The sequence below is a fragment of the Dasypus novemcinctus genome, chromosome 11 (genome assembly GCF_030445035.2).
Source record: "Dasypus novemcinctus isolate mDasNov1 chromosome 11, mDasNov1.1.hap2, whole genome shotgun sequence".
Classification (NCBI taxonomy): domain Eukaryota; kingdom Metazoa; phylum Chordata; class Mammalia; order Cingulata; family Dasypodidae; genus Dasypus; species Dasypus novemcinctus.
In genome coordinates this window covers 61,232,318-61,252,177 of record NC_080683.1, presented here as the reverse complement: position 1 = coordinate 61,252,177, position 19,860 = coordinate 61,232,318, and the positions used below count along the sequence as shown (strand labels likewise).

At 39.1% G+C, this 19,860-nt stretch overlaps 2 protein-coding genes across 6 annotated transcripts in view; one reads left to right on the top strand and one right to left on the bottom strand.

Moving 5' to 3' along the window:
* ORC3 (origin recognition complex subunit 3) overlaps positions 1 to 3,095 on the bottom strand; it is an 81,470-nt gene extending 78,375 nt beyond the window's left edge. For both annotated transcript variants that reach the window (XM_058307135.1, XM_058307136.1), the window contains exon 1: positions 3,009 to 3,095. In XM_058307135.1, coding sequence (XP_058163118.1) covers positions 3,009 to 3,032 — 24 coding nt within the window. In that variant the 5' untranslated portion in view covers positions 3,033 to 3,095. The remainder of the gene's footprint in view (positions 1 to 3,008) is intronic.
* Positions 3,096 to 3,149: 54 nt separating this feature from the next.
* RARS2 (arginyl-tRNA synthetase 2, mitochondrial) overlaps positions 3,150 to 19,860 on the top strand; it is an 87,950-nt gene continuing 71,239 nt past the window's right edge. For 2 of the 4 annotated variants that reach the window (XR_011650094.1, XM_004454497.4), the window contains exon 1: positions 3,150 to 3,285. Coding sequence is in view for 2 of the 4 variants with exons in the window: in XM_004454497.4 (XP_004454554.2) it covers positions 3,250 to 3,285 (36 nt within the window). In the remaining 2 variants the exon portion in view is untranslated. Of the gene's footprint in view, positions 3,342 to 19,860 lie in introns of all 4 variants that reach the window. The other 2 variants (XM_058307133.2, XM_058307132.2) reach the window with 2 other exon arrangements.

Sequence of the window (19,860 nt, the reverse complement as noted above, 5' to 3'; positions counted from 1 at the left end):
GGAAACATCTTAAAGACCTTGTGGTAGGTGGTGGTTTCTTGGACCTTACACTGAAAGCATGCACAACAAAAGAAAAAATAGATAAATGGACCTCCTCAAAATTAAATGCTTTTGCACGTCACAGGACTTGGGCAAAAGGGTGAAAAGGCAGCTGATCCAATTGGAGAAAATATTTGGAAATGACATGTCTGATAAAGGTTAATATCCATCATATTTAAAGAGATGTTACAACTCAACGATAAAAAGACAAATGACTCAATTTAAAAATAGGCAAAAGACTTGAATAGACATTTGTCCAAAGAAGAAATACAAATGGCAAAAAAACACATTAAAAAAATCCTCAACATCACTAATGATTAGGGAAATGCAAATCAAAACTACAATGAACTATCACTTCACACCTATCAGAATGGCCACTATTAAAAAGACAGAGAACTACAAGTGTTGGAGAGGATGTGAAAGATAAGCACATTTATTCACTGTTGGTAGGAATGCAGAATGGTATAGCTACTGTGGAACACTGTTTAACGGTTCCTAAAGAAGTTGATTAGATTTGCCACATGACCCTGCAATACCACTACTGGGTATATAACCAGAACAGAGAGCAGTGACACAGACATCTGCACACCAATATTCATAGCCACATTATTCACGATTGCCAAAAGATGGAAACAACCCAGGTCCATCGACCAATGAATGGATAAACAAGCTGTGGTGTATTCACATGATGGAATATTAAGCAGCTGTAAGAAGAAATGAAGTCATAAAACATGACAACATGGATGAACTCAGAGGACATTATGTTGAATGAAGCAAGGAAGACACAAAAGGACCAATACTATCTGATTGGGGCTATTATGAACTAAACATATTGTGTAACATATTGTATGATTTCATTTATATAAAATATAAATATAAATCAATTTAAAAAGATGATATCAGATTAGTGTTAAGTAGCGCTGGGGAAGGACTGCTGAAGGGTGTGGAAGTTTTTCTTTTTGGAGTAATGAAATGGTTCTAAAATTTTTTTTTTTTAAGGAGGCACTGGGGATTGAACTAAGGACCTTGTACATGGAAAGCAGGAGCTCAAGCACTGAGCTACATCTGCTCCCCCTAAATTTTCTGTGATGATGAATGCACAACACTGTGATTATAGTAAAAGCTATTGATTATACACTTTGGATAAATTGTATGGTATGTCAATACATCTCAATAAAACTGCTTAATAAATAATTGTGCAAGAATAGCCAGAAATAGCAGTTATGTACAAAAGGGGAAACATTATTATTATGATTGAAATAATGAAAATGCTCTAATCATGACTGAAGTGAGGAATGCACAACTATGTGATTATACCAAATACCACTGACTGTACACTTTGGACGAACATATGTTTATCAATATGTAGCAATAAAATTGATTTGTCAAAAAAGTCTATTAAGTCCTAATTTAGGTATCAGATTCTAGTTCTGAGTCTCTCATTAACTTGCATATTACAGTCGACAATATTTATTCCTCTGCTGTCTTACATTCCCTCTTCATCTAATGAACATACTGTTCTTTACCAGTTAACTCACAGGGTTACATTAAAAACTAAATAGATGTAAAGAGGGTCACACACATATGGCATACAAGACAAGCCCACTAGCCTCTTTAAAATATAGCAGAATAGGTCTTAGAATGGTTAAAGTCTTTTTTTTTTCCCCAGGAAGCCTCTTTTTAAAGGTTTCTCTGAGTACTTACAAATATTTAGAAATCTTAATATATGTAAGTATACTGGTTTTTAAGCCCTGGTGGCCTTTCTGAAAAACGATTTGTCATACAAATAGTCAAGCTTGAAAACAGTATATATGTCATCTTCTGTAAGCTCTCTTCATGCTTCATTTAGAAGGGTAAACATAAAGGCTACAGGCAGACTGAAGGTTCATTAAACCCAATAGCATGGTCAGAGGTTATGTTGAAGAAGAACCTTATCCCTCTTCAGCTTAAAGGTCCTCCAGTGTCTTTGCACTGTACTTATTATAAAACTAAGTTTCACCCTAGCTGCCCTGTCCAATAGAACTTTTCTGCAACGAGGGAAATGTCCTGTATCTCTTGTCCAATAGATTAGCCACCATCACATGTGGCTACAGTCCCACGAAGGAACTTAAGTTTAAATTTTACTTATCAATTCAAATTTAAATAGCCACATGTGTCTAGTGGTTACCGCATTGGCCAATACAGCTCAAGAGTTTATTTTCTTACCAGCTGCACTATCATGTCTTGCAATCCCTTGCTGTCTTGGCAGCCTTTATAAGGTCTATACAATTGCGCATGCACACAGGCAGTCACGTTATTTTTTTCATTCTCACCTTACATAACTCTTCATCTCTTTCTCTACTCTCTCATCATACTGATTTTTCAGTCCCTTTAATAAGCTATTTTATTTCTATCCTCTGGGCCAAAGCATAAGTTATTCTGTCTCCTAAAACAGCTCCCTCTCCAAAATCCTTTGGCTAACTTCCCCTCATTTTTCAGGTCTCAACTAAAATGTCACTTTCTTTAAAAAATCTCCTTGAACCCCAACATATATCATTAGGCTCTCCTTCCCGTTTGTTCTCTCGCTTGGAACTCTTATTCTTGCGAACATCTGTCACAATCTGTGATCATCAGTTTATCTGTGCATGTCTTTCTTGAGTGCAGAAACTGAGTCTACTTTGTTTACCGCTGTATTATCTCAAGTACCTTAAGGAGTGCTTGGCGCACAGTAAATATTTATGAGGACGACTAAGGCACATCTTTGGGACATCACCCTCCATAAAGCAGAACTTAAAAATCCTCCTAGGCAGTTTCTGCGTCCTGCTCGCCCAAACAAAGTTGTCCTCAAACGGACCTGGGGCAACGAAGTCTAACCTCGCTCCGCCGCTCCCTCCCGGATGACCCGAAGCCAGCGTAGTCTCCGCTTCATCCCTCTTCAAAGGGGAATGAGGCAGCGACGGAATCCCAGTGGGCGCCCGCCAATACATTACCTTAGACACCGACGAGGTGGCCATGGTCCTAATGGCCCGCCGCTTTACAGACACACTCGGGATTTCCCGCCCGCCCTAGCGGCAGCGGGGCAGAGGTTAGTGAAGAAGCACGCGGCTTCTTGATTGGTTGGCATTGCCCTTGGAGGCGGGCTTCCGGCGTGCGAAGGCGGGGCGTGCAAAGTAGGGCGGGGCGGGGCTGGCTCGCGACCTGGTGGCGCGGAGGAGCGCTCTGGACCGAGACATGGCCTGCAGCTTCCGTTGGCGCATCGCCTCTCAGGTACAAACCCAGGAGCGGACAAAATGAGGGCCCACTCGGAGTCCCGGACCTTGAAGGTCTGTCACCGCTGCAGGCCAGCCCTTAGCACTAGCGTGGATTCCGCCGACACCGTTTATTTCTGCCGCCTCCTCCCCCTTCTGTAGAGCTGCTGGAGCTGTAAAGGCACACCCGGTAGAGGAAGGGACATGTGGCCGAGATCTGTTTCTCAGGGTAAAAAGTAACCTTTGAACAGTACTAAAACCCTTGAAAAATACTAAATAAAGTATCATTTTCCTTGCTCCTTCCCACCCCACAACTTCGTATCCTTTACCTGGGTGGAAAGTTATTAGTTATGATCAGACCTATAGAAGTTAGTGTTCCTTACGTTTAGTGATGTTAGTAGTGGATTTGAATTTCCATCTGAAAGGATCTCATTTAAAAACTGGTTATTATTCTTGCAGTCACTTTGGTACCATGTCCTAGCCTTTTTTTGGCAACTCCAAAGTTACAGAGACCCTGGGTTTCTTGATGCAGTCATATTTGAACAGCTCTTTAATGAGGAAGGGAATAAAAAACAACAAAAATATGGAATTAATCAGAAAGAATTTTTAAAATTCATCGGACAGCAGTGGAGTTTTGCCAGAAAATTTTCAGTTGTGGTCTTGGCAAACCATTTTCTTACTAGTAATCAGTACTTAATGCACATATTTATTTGCCTGGTATATAATTTCCCTTAGTTCATGTTTTAGTGTTTCTGGACTTTGTGGAGGAGATTTCCCCCACCTTGTCTTTATGCTCATAGGTACACTACCTGTGGAATACCTGCTCCCCAATTATAACCATCACAATCTTCTGATAAAGTAAAGCAGAGTTTATTGCTTACCGGCTTAAGGGAGAATGCCACCTCCACAGAGCTTTAATAGGAGACTCGGACAGGGAAGCAAGGATCGGATTTTATAGAGAATTTGGAAGTTTGATTTAAGGCTGGTCTTTCGCGATGATGGAAGTTGGGGGGTGGGGGCTTGATATATCAGTTTGTAATTGGTGGAAAGAGCAAGGTGAGGATTTTGAGGTAAGGAATGCAAGGAGTGTTGAAATAAACTGTTGATGCTTGATGGATATTTCAGGAAGTCCTTGTAATGAGCGATCAAGTTTTTTGTCTGGGCAGGAGTCTCCAATAATAATAATAGTTACACTAATGAGAACAAAGAAATAGTAAAGTCATATTAATGTGGACAGTAAGCTATGTGTGAGGTAGATAGTTTTGACCTTCAGCATCCATTCCGTGTGTGGGGGTAGATGGATTTCATACTCAGCCTAAGATGGTGCCATGACCAGAAACATACTGTGTTTAGTTTTGCAAAGGCTATATTCTTACTTGTGTAGAAGGTAAATTGAAGAATCAAGAACTAAAATTATTGAATATGTTTGTTATTTACTTTACATACATTCACATTTATGTCCCATGATAACCCTATAATATAGAAGTATTAACTTTATTATACAATTGAGGAAATTGAGATCTAGAGAGATTAAATAAGACCACGTTGATAAATTGAAAAATTGGTTTATGAACAGAGATTTGTCCAACTTCAAACTCAGCTCTTTCGAGTGATGCGAGTGAGGTCAGTGAGTATGTAAGGTTGCAGAGGGTATGGGTGGTGCTGCAGGAGAACGCATTTTCCTCAGATAAATTACAAAAGGAGAATACTTAGCCTGGAAAGTGGAATTTGGACCTAAATACCCAGAAGCCCCTCTATCACTTAGATTCATTACCAAAAATAATATAAATGGAATAAATAATTCCAGTGGAATGGTTAATGCAGTGAGCATACCAGTATTAACAAAATGGCAAAACTTATGTAACATTAAAGTTGTACTTCAAGAGTTGTCTAATGATGTTCAAAGTAAATACGATGCTTCCATAGCCAACAGACGGACAAACATACAGGAATGAATTTTAGTGATACTCCGACTTGTCTTAAATCAAACAACCTTTTGTTCATGTTAATGTCTTGATTAAATATCACAATGACACCATACCCACACTTCAGGGAAAAGCATAAATAGCATGCTTTATCCATCTTGCTTAGTAAAAGAACTGTAGTTTAAATTGTTTAAAGTAGCAGGTGTAATGAATATTGTCACAAATTGTGTTAATTTTCTAAGTGGTGTGGGTGCTGACTAATGATATTGAAAATGTGTTCAGGATTGTTTTGACACATGTATTTATAATAATAAAAGTAAAACGGGGAAGAGGAGATGTTATGTTACATTTAACAGACATGGTACATTTTTCTTTAACAAACTATGCATTTAGGTTTAAGTGAAACCAACAAAAAGAAATAGGCATATGGATATGTGATATTTTTTCTTTCTGTTATTTCTATTGGAGATGTGATTTTGAGATTGAAGTTAGTCTTAAAATGTAGCTATAATGTGAAAGGTGCTGTTTTCTACATACTGTGTTTAATTTGTGAAGCCAGATTAAACAGAATCTAATGAATTTATATGACAACATAAACTAAGCAAATCTGTTTCTCCAAATGTGGAGTCATTGGAGGATCATCTGAAATTTGAGGATAAATAAGAATATGTATAATATTTCATACCTTGATGAATGAGGGTCTCTTTGCTAGTTTAGGAATGATGGGAAGCATTGCATGAATGACACATGTATTCAGCAAACTTTGATCAATGAAATCTGTCATCAGTGCCAAGGGTGGAAGTAAATAGAATAAAGTTTCTTCCCTGGAATTGCTCTAGTCTAGCTTGGAAAATAGATATGCAAACAGATCATTGCAGTCATAACCACTATATTAGAAGCATGTGTGAAGAACACGGAGATGAAAGCTCCCAAGTGTCACGGAAGGCCTTGTATAAAAAGTCATGTTGAGGCTGAATCCTGAAGGGTGGATGGGAAGGAGTGTGCCAGGCCCATTAGCTCCTACACCAACTGCTTACAGCAGCCTTCTGATGGGTCTTTTTCCATTCTTGCCCTCTCTCCAATTCATTCTTCACATAGCAAGAAAAGTGGCTTCTAAAATGTCAATCAAATTTTGTCACCAATCTGCTTAAAAATACATTGCAAAAGTTCTGCCAGAACCTTAACATCTTTCTCTCCAACCTCAATTTATGCCACTCTCTCTTCCTTCTATAGGGTCGTAGCCACAGTTCTCTGGGTCTTTCGTAGATTATTTCCTCTGTCCAAAAGAAATGCATTTTACATCATGCCTTTTATGCAAAATGAAAATTTTGCATAACAGTACTTACCTATAATGTGTATGTATTCGTTTTCTATTTTGTAGAAATATGTAGAAATATGTTGTATTTCATTTTTCAAACAGTGGTGGTTGGGACCCACTGAATTTATTCCCAACTGGCAACCCATAGTTTGAAAATTATGTCCTCCAGTTATTCTCTTAGTCTCTTGTTTCCTTCCATCATTAACACTTATAAGAGTCAATAATTATTTTTTGTGTTATTGTTTTGTTCTTTGTTTCCCCTATTTGTTTCATGAGGGCAGAGAACATGTCTTATGTACTCTTACTTCCCCAGCACCAGCAAAGTGCCTGAAACATAGAAGGTACTTAATACATATTTGAAGAATGAATGGTAATTCTAAGTTTAACTTTTTGAGTAATCACCAAACTTTTTCATAGCTCGAGTACTGTTTTATATTCCCACCAGGAGTGAACAAAAGTTCCTATTTCTCTACTTCATATTAATACTTTCCATTATACAGTAACAGCCATTCTAGTGGGTATGTGGTAGTTTAAGATTATTTTATGAATCCCAAAAAGAGAAAGATTATGTTTGTAAACTATTCCTCTTGACATGATACCCTTTGATTGCATTAAATTCAAATGAGAGGCCTTTGATTAGAGTACTTTAAGGCTTTGGATTGAGCTATGTCAGTGAGGTGTGACTCAGATTGAGTCCCTGCCTCTTTGCTGGGTCTGATATAAATGGACTCACACAGACAGACAGAGGGAAAAGGGAGCTGGCATATTTGATTCTGTAATGTGAGAGAGAGGACTGCAGGAAAACAGAAGCCTCTGAGAGGCTCAAAGAGCTGCAGCACAGAAAGAGGCAAGCCTTATTCCTGGATGCCCACAGCTGAGCTCCAAGAGATGGTAGATTCTGGAGGGAAGGCAGAGATCTCTGCAGAGATTGGAGGCCATTGTGCTTCACCACATGGCAACAATTCCAGGATCAACAGTAGCTAACTTTGGTGAGAAAATATCTCTGATGGTGCCTTGGTTTGGAATTTTCATGGCCTTGGAACGGTAAGCTTTTACCCCAAATATATACCCTTTATAAAAGCCAACACAGTTCTGGTATTTTGCATTGGCAGCCCTTTGGCAAACTAAAAGAGGACATAGGAAAGTGAAAGAAGTAACATAGGGCATACAGTTAATCAAAGTTACGAAATAACATAATGGTACTACCAACCCAACTATTTGACTTCAAATCCAGAGTGCTGTATTCTGCAGAATAAAATTTATAAAATGCCCAGAACTATGTGTGGCTCATAAAACATAATGGCTGTTTGTTTCCATTTCTCGCTTCCTTTTTGTTTAAGTTTTTTTCTTTTTTATTCATTTTTCATTTAAGTTTTGATGTTAAATTTAAAAGAAATTTCAGCTGGTTCATTTTAATTTTTTTCCTTTATTTTTGAAATAATTTCAAACTTGCAGAAAGTTGTAATAGCACTCCATATTCCCTTTATCAAGTTAACCAGTTTTTTTGTGTTTTTTTAAGATTTTTTTTTTTTAATTTATTTCTCTCCCCTCTTCCCCCCTTCCAGAGAATTGCTCTCTGTGTCCATTCACTATTTGTTATTCTGTGACCGCACTAGGAATCTGTGTTTCTTTTTGTTGAGTCATCTTGCTGTGTCAGCTCTCCGTGTGTGCAGTGCCATTCCTGGGCAGGCTGCACTTTCTTTCGCGCTGGGCGGCTCTCCTTACGGGGTGCACTCCTTGTGCGTGGCGCCCCCCTACACAGGGCACACCCCTGCGTGGCAGGGCATTCCTTGCACGCATCAGCACTGCGCATGGGCCAGCTCCACACGGGTCAAGGAGGCCCGGGGTTTGAACTGTGGACCTCCCATGTGGTAGGCAGACGCCCTATCCATTGGGCCAAGTCCGCTTCCCATAACCAGTTTTTAACATTTTACTGCATTTGCTTCATCATTCTCTTTTTCTGTACCATTTGAAACTAGATCTCATGTATCATGCTGCTTTACTTATTAACATGTGTTTATTTCCTAAGAAAAAGGCTTATCTTACATAACCACAGAATAGTTATTAGAGTCACATAACATCCATGTAATACTTTGATCTAAACTACAGTCCATATTCCAGTTTTGTCTGTTTTTTCAATACTGTGGGTTTTTTTTCTTCCCCATTATAGGATCATGAATTGCATTTAATTGTCATATAGCTGGTTCCTTTTAAATGAACCTAAGCTCTCCTCCTCATTAACTTCTTTTATTTATGTAACTTGATAGAGGAAACACGCTGCTAACATAGTCAGTAGGAAGACAAGCCTCCATGGCTCTGTTGATAACAGAGTTTTATTATCAGATTTCAGGTGCAGACTCAAAAAGCAATTGCACTTGTTGACCAATTGTTGTCATCTAGTCATCAACCAAAATATTTATGTTGGGAAGATATTCATGGAAATCCAGGTCAATGACAGGACTGACTGAGTTCACATAGGTGTGTACTTTGCTTCTAACCTATTCTCTCTCACCGGTCCTCCAGCACTCAGTTCTGCTTATAACCACAAGTTCTATGCAGAGCTGTACTCAATTCCTTTCATTATAAATGAATGATAATAACGTGCCTTCTGAGTAATTTAGGAAGTTCTCTTCTGAACCTAGTTTCAGCTGCTAACTTGTTTGCCTCCATGGAGCCCTTGTTTGGATCTTTGAGCTAATCCATATCTACCTGTTCCTGAGAAAAGTCTTTGCAAATGGAAGAGTGCTTATGCATTGGCTCTTGGTCACAAATGTGTGGAACTTGACCTGATTATATAATAGAGCAAGAAGTAAGAAAGAAATGAGGGAAGCGGACTTGGCCCAGGGGTTAGGGCGTCCGTCTACTACACGGGAGGTCCGCGGTTCAAACCCCAGGCCTCCTTGACCCGTGTGGAGCTGGCCCATGCGCAGCGCTAATGTGCGCAAGGAGTGCCGCCCCACGCAGGGGTGTGTCCCCCCCCCCAGCGTAGGGGAGCCCCATGCACAAGGAGTGCACCCCGTAAGGAGAGCCTCCCAGCGCGAAAGAAAGTGCAGCCTGCCTAAGAATGGCGCTGCCCACACGGAGAGCTGACACAAGATGATGCAACAAAAAGAAACACAGATTCCTATGCCGCTGACAATAACAGAAGCAGACAAAGATGACGACGCAGCAAATGGACACAGAGAACAGACAACCAAGGCGGGAGGGGGGGGAGAAATAAATAAAAATAAATCTTTGAAAAAAAAGAAAAAACTAGTGGTAATTGACTAAGTAATTTAAGGTCTGCAACAGTGATTGGCAATCTTTGAAGAATTTTAAGACTCATGCCTTGTAGTCTGATAAAATACACACCTAATTTTGTAGAAGATACCAGCCCTGCCACCTCTTTATCTGGCTTAAAGGATATGGATCTCTTTTATCATTAGCAAAATTAGGGTTTTTATGCAGTTACCAGAGATTTTGATCCTGAACCTGGCAAGTTTAACCCCTAACTGAATTTAGCACCTGTCTAGAGCCAGACTATAGCATATCTTTTGGCTTTGTGTTCACTACCTGGGTGCTAGAAGTAGGAATCTGTGTGCCTGTATGGAAGGGAATGGAATGGTTAATCAGCTCACAAGCTAATTAATTAATATGCTTTCTCATACTGCGCACCCTGAGAGCCAAAAATTCTATTCTAAATATTAGAATCACTGGTCTTATGTTCCTAAAAATAGGGCTAGATTGTGCCTAGTACGTTGTAAGCATTCAGTACCTATTAGCCATTATTATATTATGTATTAGACTCTCAGGTTTTAGGTTCCCAAACCAGAGCCAGGAGCTGAGAATTTTCGCTTTTGACACTCCCTTGAGAAGTCCTCTGTGCTTTCAACCTCAGGTTTGTTTCTTAGGACAGGGTAAGTTGTGCTGAATTATTTAATTTCTTTCTCAAGGATTGTACCTCATATTTTGTAAATTTTATTTCTCCGATAAAATTTTTGTTGTAAAAAAAATTTTTGTTTTGCTATTGCTGTCTTTTATTGTTTCATCTTCATTGAATAAACTTTTAACATATTTTGTTTTGTAAGACATTTTATTCATCAGCATGAGGGGGCCTAGACCTCAAGTAGGTAATTATTGATAGGCCCTTTTTATACCCCAAAGCATATCCGTATGCTAGTCCTAGATGAATACCAGGAGAGATGCTTTACCTAAAGAGGGGGAAAAAAAGAAACCCTGTAGCTAAGGCCAAATTTCGGTCAGAGAAAGCACAACTCCAATCCTAGCAGTTGATGAAAGTATTATTATATCCAGAATAATTCTAAACCCACAAATACGTAGGTATATTTAAAAATCAGGCTCTCTACATTTGACTCCTTGACAGTGGTTCTCATCCTTTCTTTTTTTCTTCTCCCCCCCCCTTTTGTTTTGCTCCACCCTTTTGAGAGAAAGACATACCTCCTGCCAAAGGCATTCACTAGCTGGGCACTGAAGGTTAAAGTGGGGGGCAACTGGTGAGATCTCCCTATGCATGACTTTCAAGCCTTGTCTGCAGACTGGAATCACCTGAGGAGCACTTAAAACTACCTGTGCCTGGGCTGCACCTCCACATATACCAGTTTAATTGGTCTGGGGTGGGGCAGGGGCCTTAAAGTTATAAAAGTCATCTTCTGAATCTGATGTGCATTCAGACTTGATCTCCACTACCCATCAGGGACCTGGAGTGCGGTGGTCCCGACACTTTGCTGCACATTAAAGTTGAAGAACTTTTTAAACCTTCTATGGCCCATCTCATCCTCACTAATTAGAATATTTTCATGTGACAGCTAGGGATCAGTATTTTTCTTTAAGATCCCAGGTCATTCTAACGTAGAGCAAAGTGTGGGAACCATGATGCAATCATTAAAAGCATTAATGGAGAAGACTGTTGGCTTCAAATCCAGCTTCTCCACTGATAGCTTGGTAAATTTTCTGTACCTCATCTGTAAAATATGGAAAATAATAGCTACCTTTTGGAGTAGTTGTTAGGATTCACTGAATTAATACATAGAGAATGCTTAGATTGTGTTTGCTATACTGTAAGCACTCAATAAATATTGCCCATTATGTTATTATATTAGAATATTTAAGAGCAGGGTAGTTTGAATCCTCCTCCCCACTATAACCACTCCGGGGACTCTCTGGTGTCAGGAACTTAATTATTTTTCTTTAATCCTAAGTGAATGTTTTCTCACCGTTTGAAGTTAGGTTATCAGAAAGCTAAAATCTGAACCATACTGCTTTAATTTTCAGTAGGAATTCCTAATAGTACTTTTGTCAAACTGGTTTTGTAGAGAAAAAAGTCTCATTTTTGCAAAAATAATGCCTGCTCATTGTAAAGAATTAAGCAATAAGAACTTTTTTAGAAGTACACAATTAAAAACAAACTCCCCTCTAAATAATCACCATCAACGTTAATTGAAATTTATTTCATACATATTTCTGTGCAGTTACACAAGCAGAAAAAAAGAAAGGAGGAAAGGAACACTGGACAGATTTTTTATAATAATTGAGCTGTGTTGTAGTGAATTTTTTTTGTATGGTTAGAGAAGAATCATGCATAAAATACAGAGTTCCCGTATACCCCTCTATTATTAACACATTGTATTAGTGTGGTACATTTGTTACAATTGATGAAAACATTTTTTATAATTCTACCACTAGCTATAGTCCATGGTTTTCATTAGGGTTCACTGTGTTATACAGTCCTATAATATATCTCATCTTAATGTAGACAAGCATAGGACAAAAACCTTATAGTTATGTTTTTTTAAAATTTTTATTCTAGTAAGATATATACAACCTATAATTTCCCCTTTAACCACTTGTTAAATATTTAATACAGTGCTGTTAATTAATGTTCACAATGTTTTGCTACCATCATCACCATCCATATAATGTGTTTTTTTTCTTATATTTTAAAAGGTTTTATTATGGAAAATACCCAACATACTAAAAATATGTAAGTATCCCCATGTACCCATTATTGAAATGCTGTTTCTAAATAAAAAATATTAACAATAATTAATTTAAGAGGGGAAGTGGACTTGGCCCAGTGGATAGGGCGTCTGCCTACCACATGGGAGGTCCACGGTTCAAACCCCGGGCCTCCTTGACCCGTGTGGAGCTAGCCCATGCGCATTGCTGATGCGCACAAGGAGTGCCGTGCCACGCAGGGGTGTCCCCCACGTAGGGGAGTCCCACGTGCAAGGAGTGCACCCCATAAGGAGAACCATCCAGCGTGAAAGAAAGTGCAGCCTGCCCAAGAATGGTGCCGCACCCATGGAGAGCTGACACAAAAAGATGACACAACAAAAAGAAGCAGATTCCCGGTGCCGCTGATAAGGATAGAAGGGGTCATGGAAGAACACAGAATGAATGGACACAGAAAGCAGACAACTTGCGGGGGGGGAGGGGAGAGAAAATAAATAAATAAATCTTAAAAAAAAAATTTAAGGAAAGAAAAAGTGAAGTGCAATCCAAAGAATTACTGATGTAGTTCCTAAATGGTTCCTCTACAGTTAGAAAAGGGGATTGTGGGAAACGGACTTTGGCCCAGTGGTTAGGGCGTCTGCCTACCACATGGGAGGTCCACGGTTCAAACCCCGGGCCTCCTTGACCCGTGTGGAGCTGGCCCATGCGCAGTGCTGATGCGTGCAAGGAGTGCCGTGCCACGCAGGGGTGTCCCCCGCGTAGGGGAGCCCCACGCACAAGGAGTGCACCCATAAGGAGAGCCGCCCAGCGCGAAGGAGGGAGCAGCCTGCTGAGGAATGGTGCCGCCCACACTTCCCGTGCTGCTGACGACAACAGAAGCGGACAAAGAAACAAGACGCAGCAAAAAGACTCAGAAAACAGACATCCGGGGTAGGGGAGGGGAATTAAATAAATAAAAATAAATCTTTAAAAAAAAAAAAAAAGAAAAGGGGATTGTGAAAAACATTATAATTTATAGTCTTTTTTAAAAATCTTGATGTTTGAAATTTAGACAGTCTGAATGCCCTACTCTTTCTGTAGCACACTCACATTTAGTATAACATTCCTTTCTTTTCCCAAGTGTTGGTTAACTCCTTTACTCAAAGTTTAAACACTTATATTCTGTTTATTAACCATATCTGTACAACTTTATTCTTTTTATATTTAATTGGATAGGATGCTTACCACACGTCTTTTTCCTGTTTTATGGATTAATTGGTTGGGTTTCTTTAGAATTAGATTTTTATCAAAAGTGGTTAATTTTTTTTAAACTTTGCTCCCTTTTTTTCAAGAAGTCATGATTACTCCAATAAAATAACCCAAGAAATACCAAAATTAGGTTTAATTATTAGAAAATTAGCATGTTTCGATATGATAATAGATTTAGAAATCATATAAAAATTTTTCCTTTTAGAGGTGTGATATTGGGGCATTTTTGGGACTTGGAGTGGTTGTCAGTGATATATCAGGGACAGATGCAGGACATTATATATCCTGCTATAACCCACTGACTGGACTGGGAGAAAGTGTAAACTACAACATAAACTATAAATCCATGGTGTGTAGAGTGCTCCAAAATGTACTCATCAGATGCAATGAATGTACCACACTAATGACAGAAGTCGACATGAGTGGAGTAGGAGGTGTGGGGTGTGGGATATATGGGAACCTCTTATATTTTTTAATGTAACATTTTGTGTGATCTATGTATCTTTTTTTAAAAAGATAAAATGAAAAAGAAAAAATCTTCCTTTTAGAAATAAAGGAATAACATCAAATTGTTTATTTCTGATTTTGAATTTTCTCTCCGGATACCAAAATGCAAATGCACAGAACAATCTTATTGTTCTAAAATTTTCCAATTTTAAAATTTTGGCAACTAATTCAAATTAAAAATAACTGAGTATGTGAAACAAGCAGAATAGTTTGTAACTTCTCCATTGAATGAATTTAGTCCTGTATAATATCATTACTAAATTACCTGCTTTAACCAGATCATGATCTTTGTGATTAGGTAACATGGCGCCAAAGTAACATTTGTTTCATTTCCCAGGGAGTTTTCTTAGTTGGATGCTTTATTTTTGAAATTTAGTAATTTAACCAGAATATGTATCTGGATGTTGAATTTTCTGTATTAAAATTTCAAGGCGTGGTAATTTATTTCAATCTGAAGATTCAGTTTGTTCCTTTTTTTTTTTTTTAAGGAAATAGTTAATCAGAGAGGGGAATATAATTAATATCCTATGTACCCACAACCCAGCTTGAAATATAAAATTATGCAAATATGATTAAATCCACTGGGTACCTGTCCCTGGCTGTAAACTCTCTTTACTCACACAAGAGGTAAAATCTATCTTGAAGTATGTGTTGATCATTTCTATGCGTGTCTCTTACTACCTATGATTATATCCCTAGTATTATTTTGCATGTTATTAAATTTTATACAGATGGTATCAAACTTTATCCTTCTGCGCTCAAGCTTTTTGTTTGGCTCTATTTTTAAAACTGATTTATCCATATTGGGGCATGGAGATCTATTTCTTTCATTTTATTGGTGAGTGGTTTGCCATTGCAGGAGTGTACCACAATTTAGATTTGATTCTTTATTTCAGAGAAATTTTCTCTTTTATGGAATATGGTGTCTATTTCACATAACCTTGGTTATACTTCTGATTCCAGCTGCTACTTGTGTGGAAAGTTTCTTGTCTGCCTGCACTCACTTATTGCTAATTGCCTTGCATCCTCTCTGGAGATTGCTTCTCCCAGTACATATTCAGCTCAAGTGTGGCAGAGTTAACACCCCCAAGGACAGTCCTTCATCAGTGGGGGATGGAAACTATTTCCGATATTTGGAGAGACAATTTCAGTAGACACTGTGCATGCTTCTTAGGAGATCCATGGGAATTAAGCTCCCTCTGCCTATAGCAGTGACCTTGATGGCATACTCTTAAATTAACTTTTTTTTAATATATTTTTTATTGAAGTATATCGTTCATACATGCACATGTATAAACAATAAGTGTAAAGATTGTGAACTTACAAAATAAACATACATAACATCATACAGGGGTCTCATACATCACCTCTCCAACACTTTGTGTTGTTACAAAACATTTGTTACAAACTATGCAAGAGCATCATCAAAATGTTACTACCAACTATAGCCCTTATCTTATAGTCCTTATCTTATATTTGGTGTATTGTTCCCCCAACCTACACTATTTTTTTAAAAAATACGTTTTTATTACAAAGGTTGTGCACTTGCAAAACAATCATACAGATGTGTAGATTTCCCATACAGCACCCCTTCTCCAACACACCTCACCATGGTGGAACATTTGTTACAGATTATTAGATAATATCATCAGACTATTACCACCAACCATGACCCAAAGCATACATTTGGCACATTTTTTCCATACACCTCCATTATCAACACAGTACAGCTTTGGGATTAATTCGAGAATATTATAGTGTTGCTGTTAAATTAACTTTTCCTCCTTCCCCTTCACTGTTTCTGGCCATCACTTTTGCCCTCAGGAATCACCTCCCAGATATACTACCTGCACACACTTCTTTTCTCAGGCCCTGCTTTTGGGGGAACCAAGATATATATTTACGAATAATTTTTACTTTTATTGGGTTTTGTTGATTCATCTCTATGACTTCTGGTGAGACCAAAGTGATGAACTTTGTCAAAAAGACTGCTCTGTTCTTCACAGTCTTATATTTTCCTTGGCTATCCCCTTTTTTTTTTTTTTTTTTAAGATTTATTTATTTCCCCTTACCCCCACCCCACCCCAATTGTCTGTTCTCTCTGTCTATTTGCTGCGTCTTCTTCTTTGTCCACTTCTGTTGTTGTCAGTGGCACAGGAATCTGTGTTTCTTTTTGTTGAGTCAGCTCTCCTTTTGTTGCGTCATCTTGTTGCGTTAGCTCTCCATGTGGGTGGCGCCATTCTTAGGCAGGCTGCACTTTCTTTCGCGCTGGGCGACTCTCCTTATGGGGCACGCTTCTTGCGTGTGGGGCTCCCCTACATGGGGAACACCCCTGCATGGCAGGGCACTCCTTCCGCGCATCAGTACTGCACATGGGCCAGCTCCACACGGGTCAAGGAGGCCCGGGGTTTGAACCGCGGACCTCCCATGTGGTAGGCAGACGCCCTAACCACTGGGCCAAATCTACTTCCCTAGGGTATCCCTTTTTGATGTTTGTGGCTTTGCCTCTCCATCCTTATGTATTTGCTGCTGGAGAGGCTTCCTTCCTTCAGGCCTGCTTTTTGGCCTTTTTTGTATTTTAGGGATACCAATTATCCTAAGGTTGGCTTATCTTGTTCCCCAGTTTTATATAGTTTTCCCTTATTATCTTAGCCTTTCTCGATCGTACTTTCATTTTCAAGTATGCCTATTCTCATCCTTTGTGTTTCTTATATATTAGTTTTAATAAAAGATATTTGATCAATTCGTTTATTTAATTTTTAGATTCTTTTCTCATTCTGTAATTTTTTATCTTTAGTTCTTGTTTATTTTCTTGTAGTACTTGTGAGGGATGTCTTCATTTTCTTTGGGATATATTTTTCTTCTAGACAGAATTCTTAAAACACTTTGCAGCTTCCAACTTTTCTTTTGCCTGTCTCTTCAAGTAGGTCATGGTGACCTGTATACATTACTCTAAACTCAGTTTAGATTTTTGCTAACTAACTCTGATATTTTTCCGTTTTTCTGTGAAAGTTTTCTCCTCTGAGTCTTACTGCTCACACAATACCATATCAGGATTCATGCCCTGGAGACGTCCTGGAAGATGGAGGGTTAGAGAGGCAGAAGGATCACTCCTTTCCCAGAAAAAATAAGAGTTCAGACGGAGACTGTCTGGAAGGCTGCTTTGGGGCTCAGGACAACACCCAGAAGAGAGGGGTCAAGGAAAAGAGTCTCGGCTGGCTGAAAAATCTAAGTAAAGTTGCAGAAGCAGCAGCAACTGCTACCTTTATAGCAGACAGTGTCTGCGGACTGTAGCGGCTATGGGATGCTGCGGCTGCAGACTGAGAGGCAAGAGTCCTTTTTCCCCAGAAAGAGGGGAGTAGAAACACAACCTACAGCAAAATCAGGTTTTGGCCAGCAAACTTGGTGTATTGCATTGGAGGAGTTGCGTAAGTCCAGGCCGGGTGGAGCACCAGCATTGTTTGAACTGAGAGCATGCAGGGAGCTAAAGATAATTTGCCTTCTCAAGCACCCTCCCTACTGTCCTGGGGTGGTTGCTGAGGAGGCAGAGAGAGGAAGGGTGTGACTGACCAAGGGAGGAGAACAGCTTCTGAGAAAGTTTGTTTGTGAGGCTTGGCCAGACCTGAAGACATTGTTTCTGTACAACCCACCTAAGAGTTAAAATGAATGCATTCTAGCACCTGGGGTCTGGGCTGAGCCGTCTGCCCAAGAGTGCCATCTGCTGGCTAGACCGGAAAAGTGCCCAAAAAAGGAAAAATAATAATGAATAAAAGAGGCAAGCAGGTACCTTAACTGCCCCTCTCTCCAAGGCCCTTGTAAATTGGTCTGCACCCCATTACTGGGTTCTTAACCCTGGTTTGAGCAGTTAAACAGGGCAATCCTAAATATCTAGCACAAGTTGAACCAAGAGTCAAAGAACACTGCTACATAACAGTAAATCCCCAGGCATCAGGGTATGCTCAGCATACCCTGTTTATAGCAGAAAAAATTACAAGCTATACTAAGATAAAGGAAGATGTGCCTCAGGCAAAAGGACAAATCAAAGCTCCAGATGAGACACAGGACTTAAAATAACTAATCAGTGAAGTTCATACAAATCTCCTAAATCAAAATATGGAGTTGAAGGACAATATGGCTAAAGAAATAAAAAACATTAAGACACTGGATGCACACAAAAATTTTTGAAATCTTGGATAGAAAAATAACAGAGGGAAGTAGATTTGGCTCAACTGATAGAGCATCCACCTACCACATGGGAGGTCCAGGGTTCAAACCCAGGGCCTCCTGACCCATGTGGTGAGCTGGCCCATGCGCAGTGCTGATGTGCACAAGGAGTGCTGTGCGATGCAGGGGTGTCCCCTGCGTAGGGGAGTCCCACGCTCAAGGAGTGCACCTCACAATCTTGAAGTGTATTATAAAGCTACAGTGGTCAGAACAGCAAGATATTGGCGTAAAGATAGACACATCAATTAGTGGAATAGAATTGAGAGTCCGGAAATTAACCCTCATCTCTACGGTCAACTGGTGTTTGACAAACTTACCAAGCCCATGTTGATGGGACAAAACAGTCTCTTGAACAAATGGTCCTGGGAGAACTGGATATCCATAACCAAAAGAATGAGCGAGGCTGCCTATCTCACTCCCTATGTAAGACTCAGCTCAAAATGGATCAAAGACCTAAATATAAAAGCCAGGACCATAAAACTATTAGAAGGAAATGTAGGGAAATATCTTAAAGACCTTTGGTAGGAGGTGCTTTCTTGGACCTTATACCCAAAGTACATGCAACAAAAGAAAACATAAGTAATTGGGACCTTGTCAAAATTAAACACTTTTTCACCTCATAGTGCTTTGGCAAAAGGGTGAAAGGGAAGCCAACTCAATAGGAGAAAATATTTGGAAATCACATGTATAAGTGTTTAATATCTATGACATATAAAGAGATGCTACAGCTCAACTATAAAAAGACAAATGACCCAATTTAAAAATAGGGAAAAGACTTGAATAGACATTTGACCAAAGAAGAAATATAAATGTCAAAAGAAGAGTGAAAAAATGCTCAACATCGCTTATGATGAGGGAAATGCATTTCCCTCAATGAGGTATCATTTCACATGTATTGTTTCACACCTATAAGATTTCCACTATTATAAAGACAGAATTACAAGTGTTGGAGAGGATGTAGATGATAGGAACACTTATTCACTGTTGGTGGGAATGTAGAATGGTACAGTCACTGTGGAGGACTGTTTGGCAGTTCCTAAAGTAATTGAATATAGACTTGCCACGTAACCTGGCAATACCGCTACTGAGTTATATCCAGAAGAACTGAGAGCAGTAACATGAACAGACACCTGCACACTGATATTCATAACAGTGTTATCCATAATTGCCAAAAGTTTTAAACATGCTAGGTGTCCATTGACCAATGAATGGATAAACTGTATTCACACGATGGAATATTATGCAGCTGTAAGAAGAAGTGAAGTCATAAAACATATGACAACATGGATGAACCCAGAGAATGTTGAGTGAAGCAAGCCAGATACAAAAGGACAAACGCTGTGATCATGCTACTATAAACTAAATATATAATTTAATGGAGTTATTAACTTGAATATGGATCACCAGAAAATAGAATGAG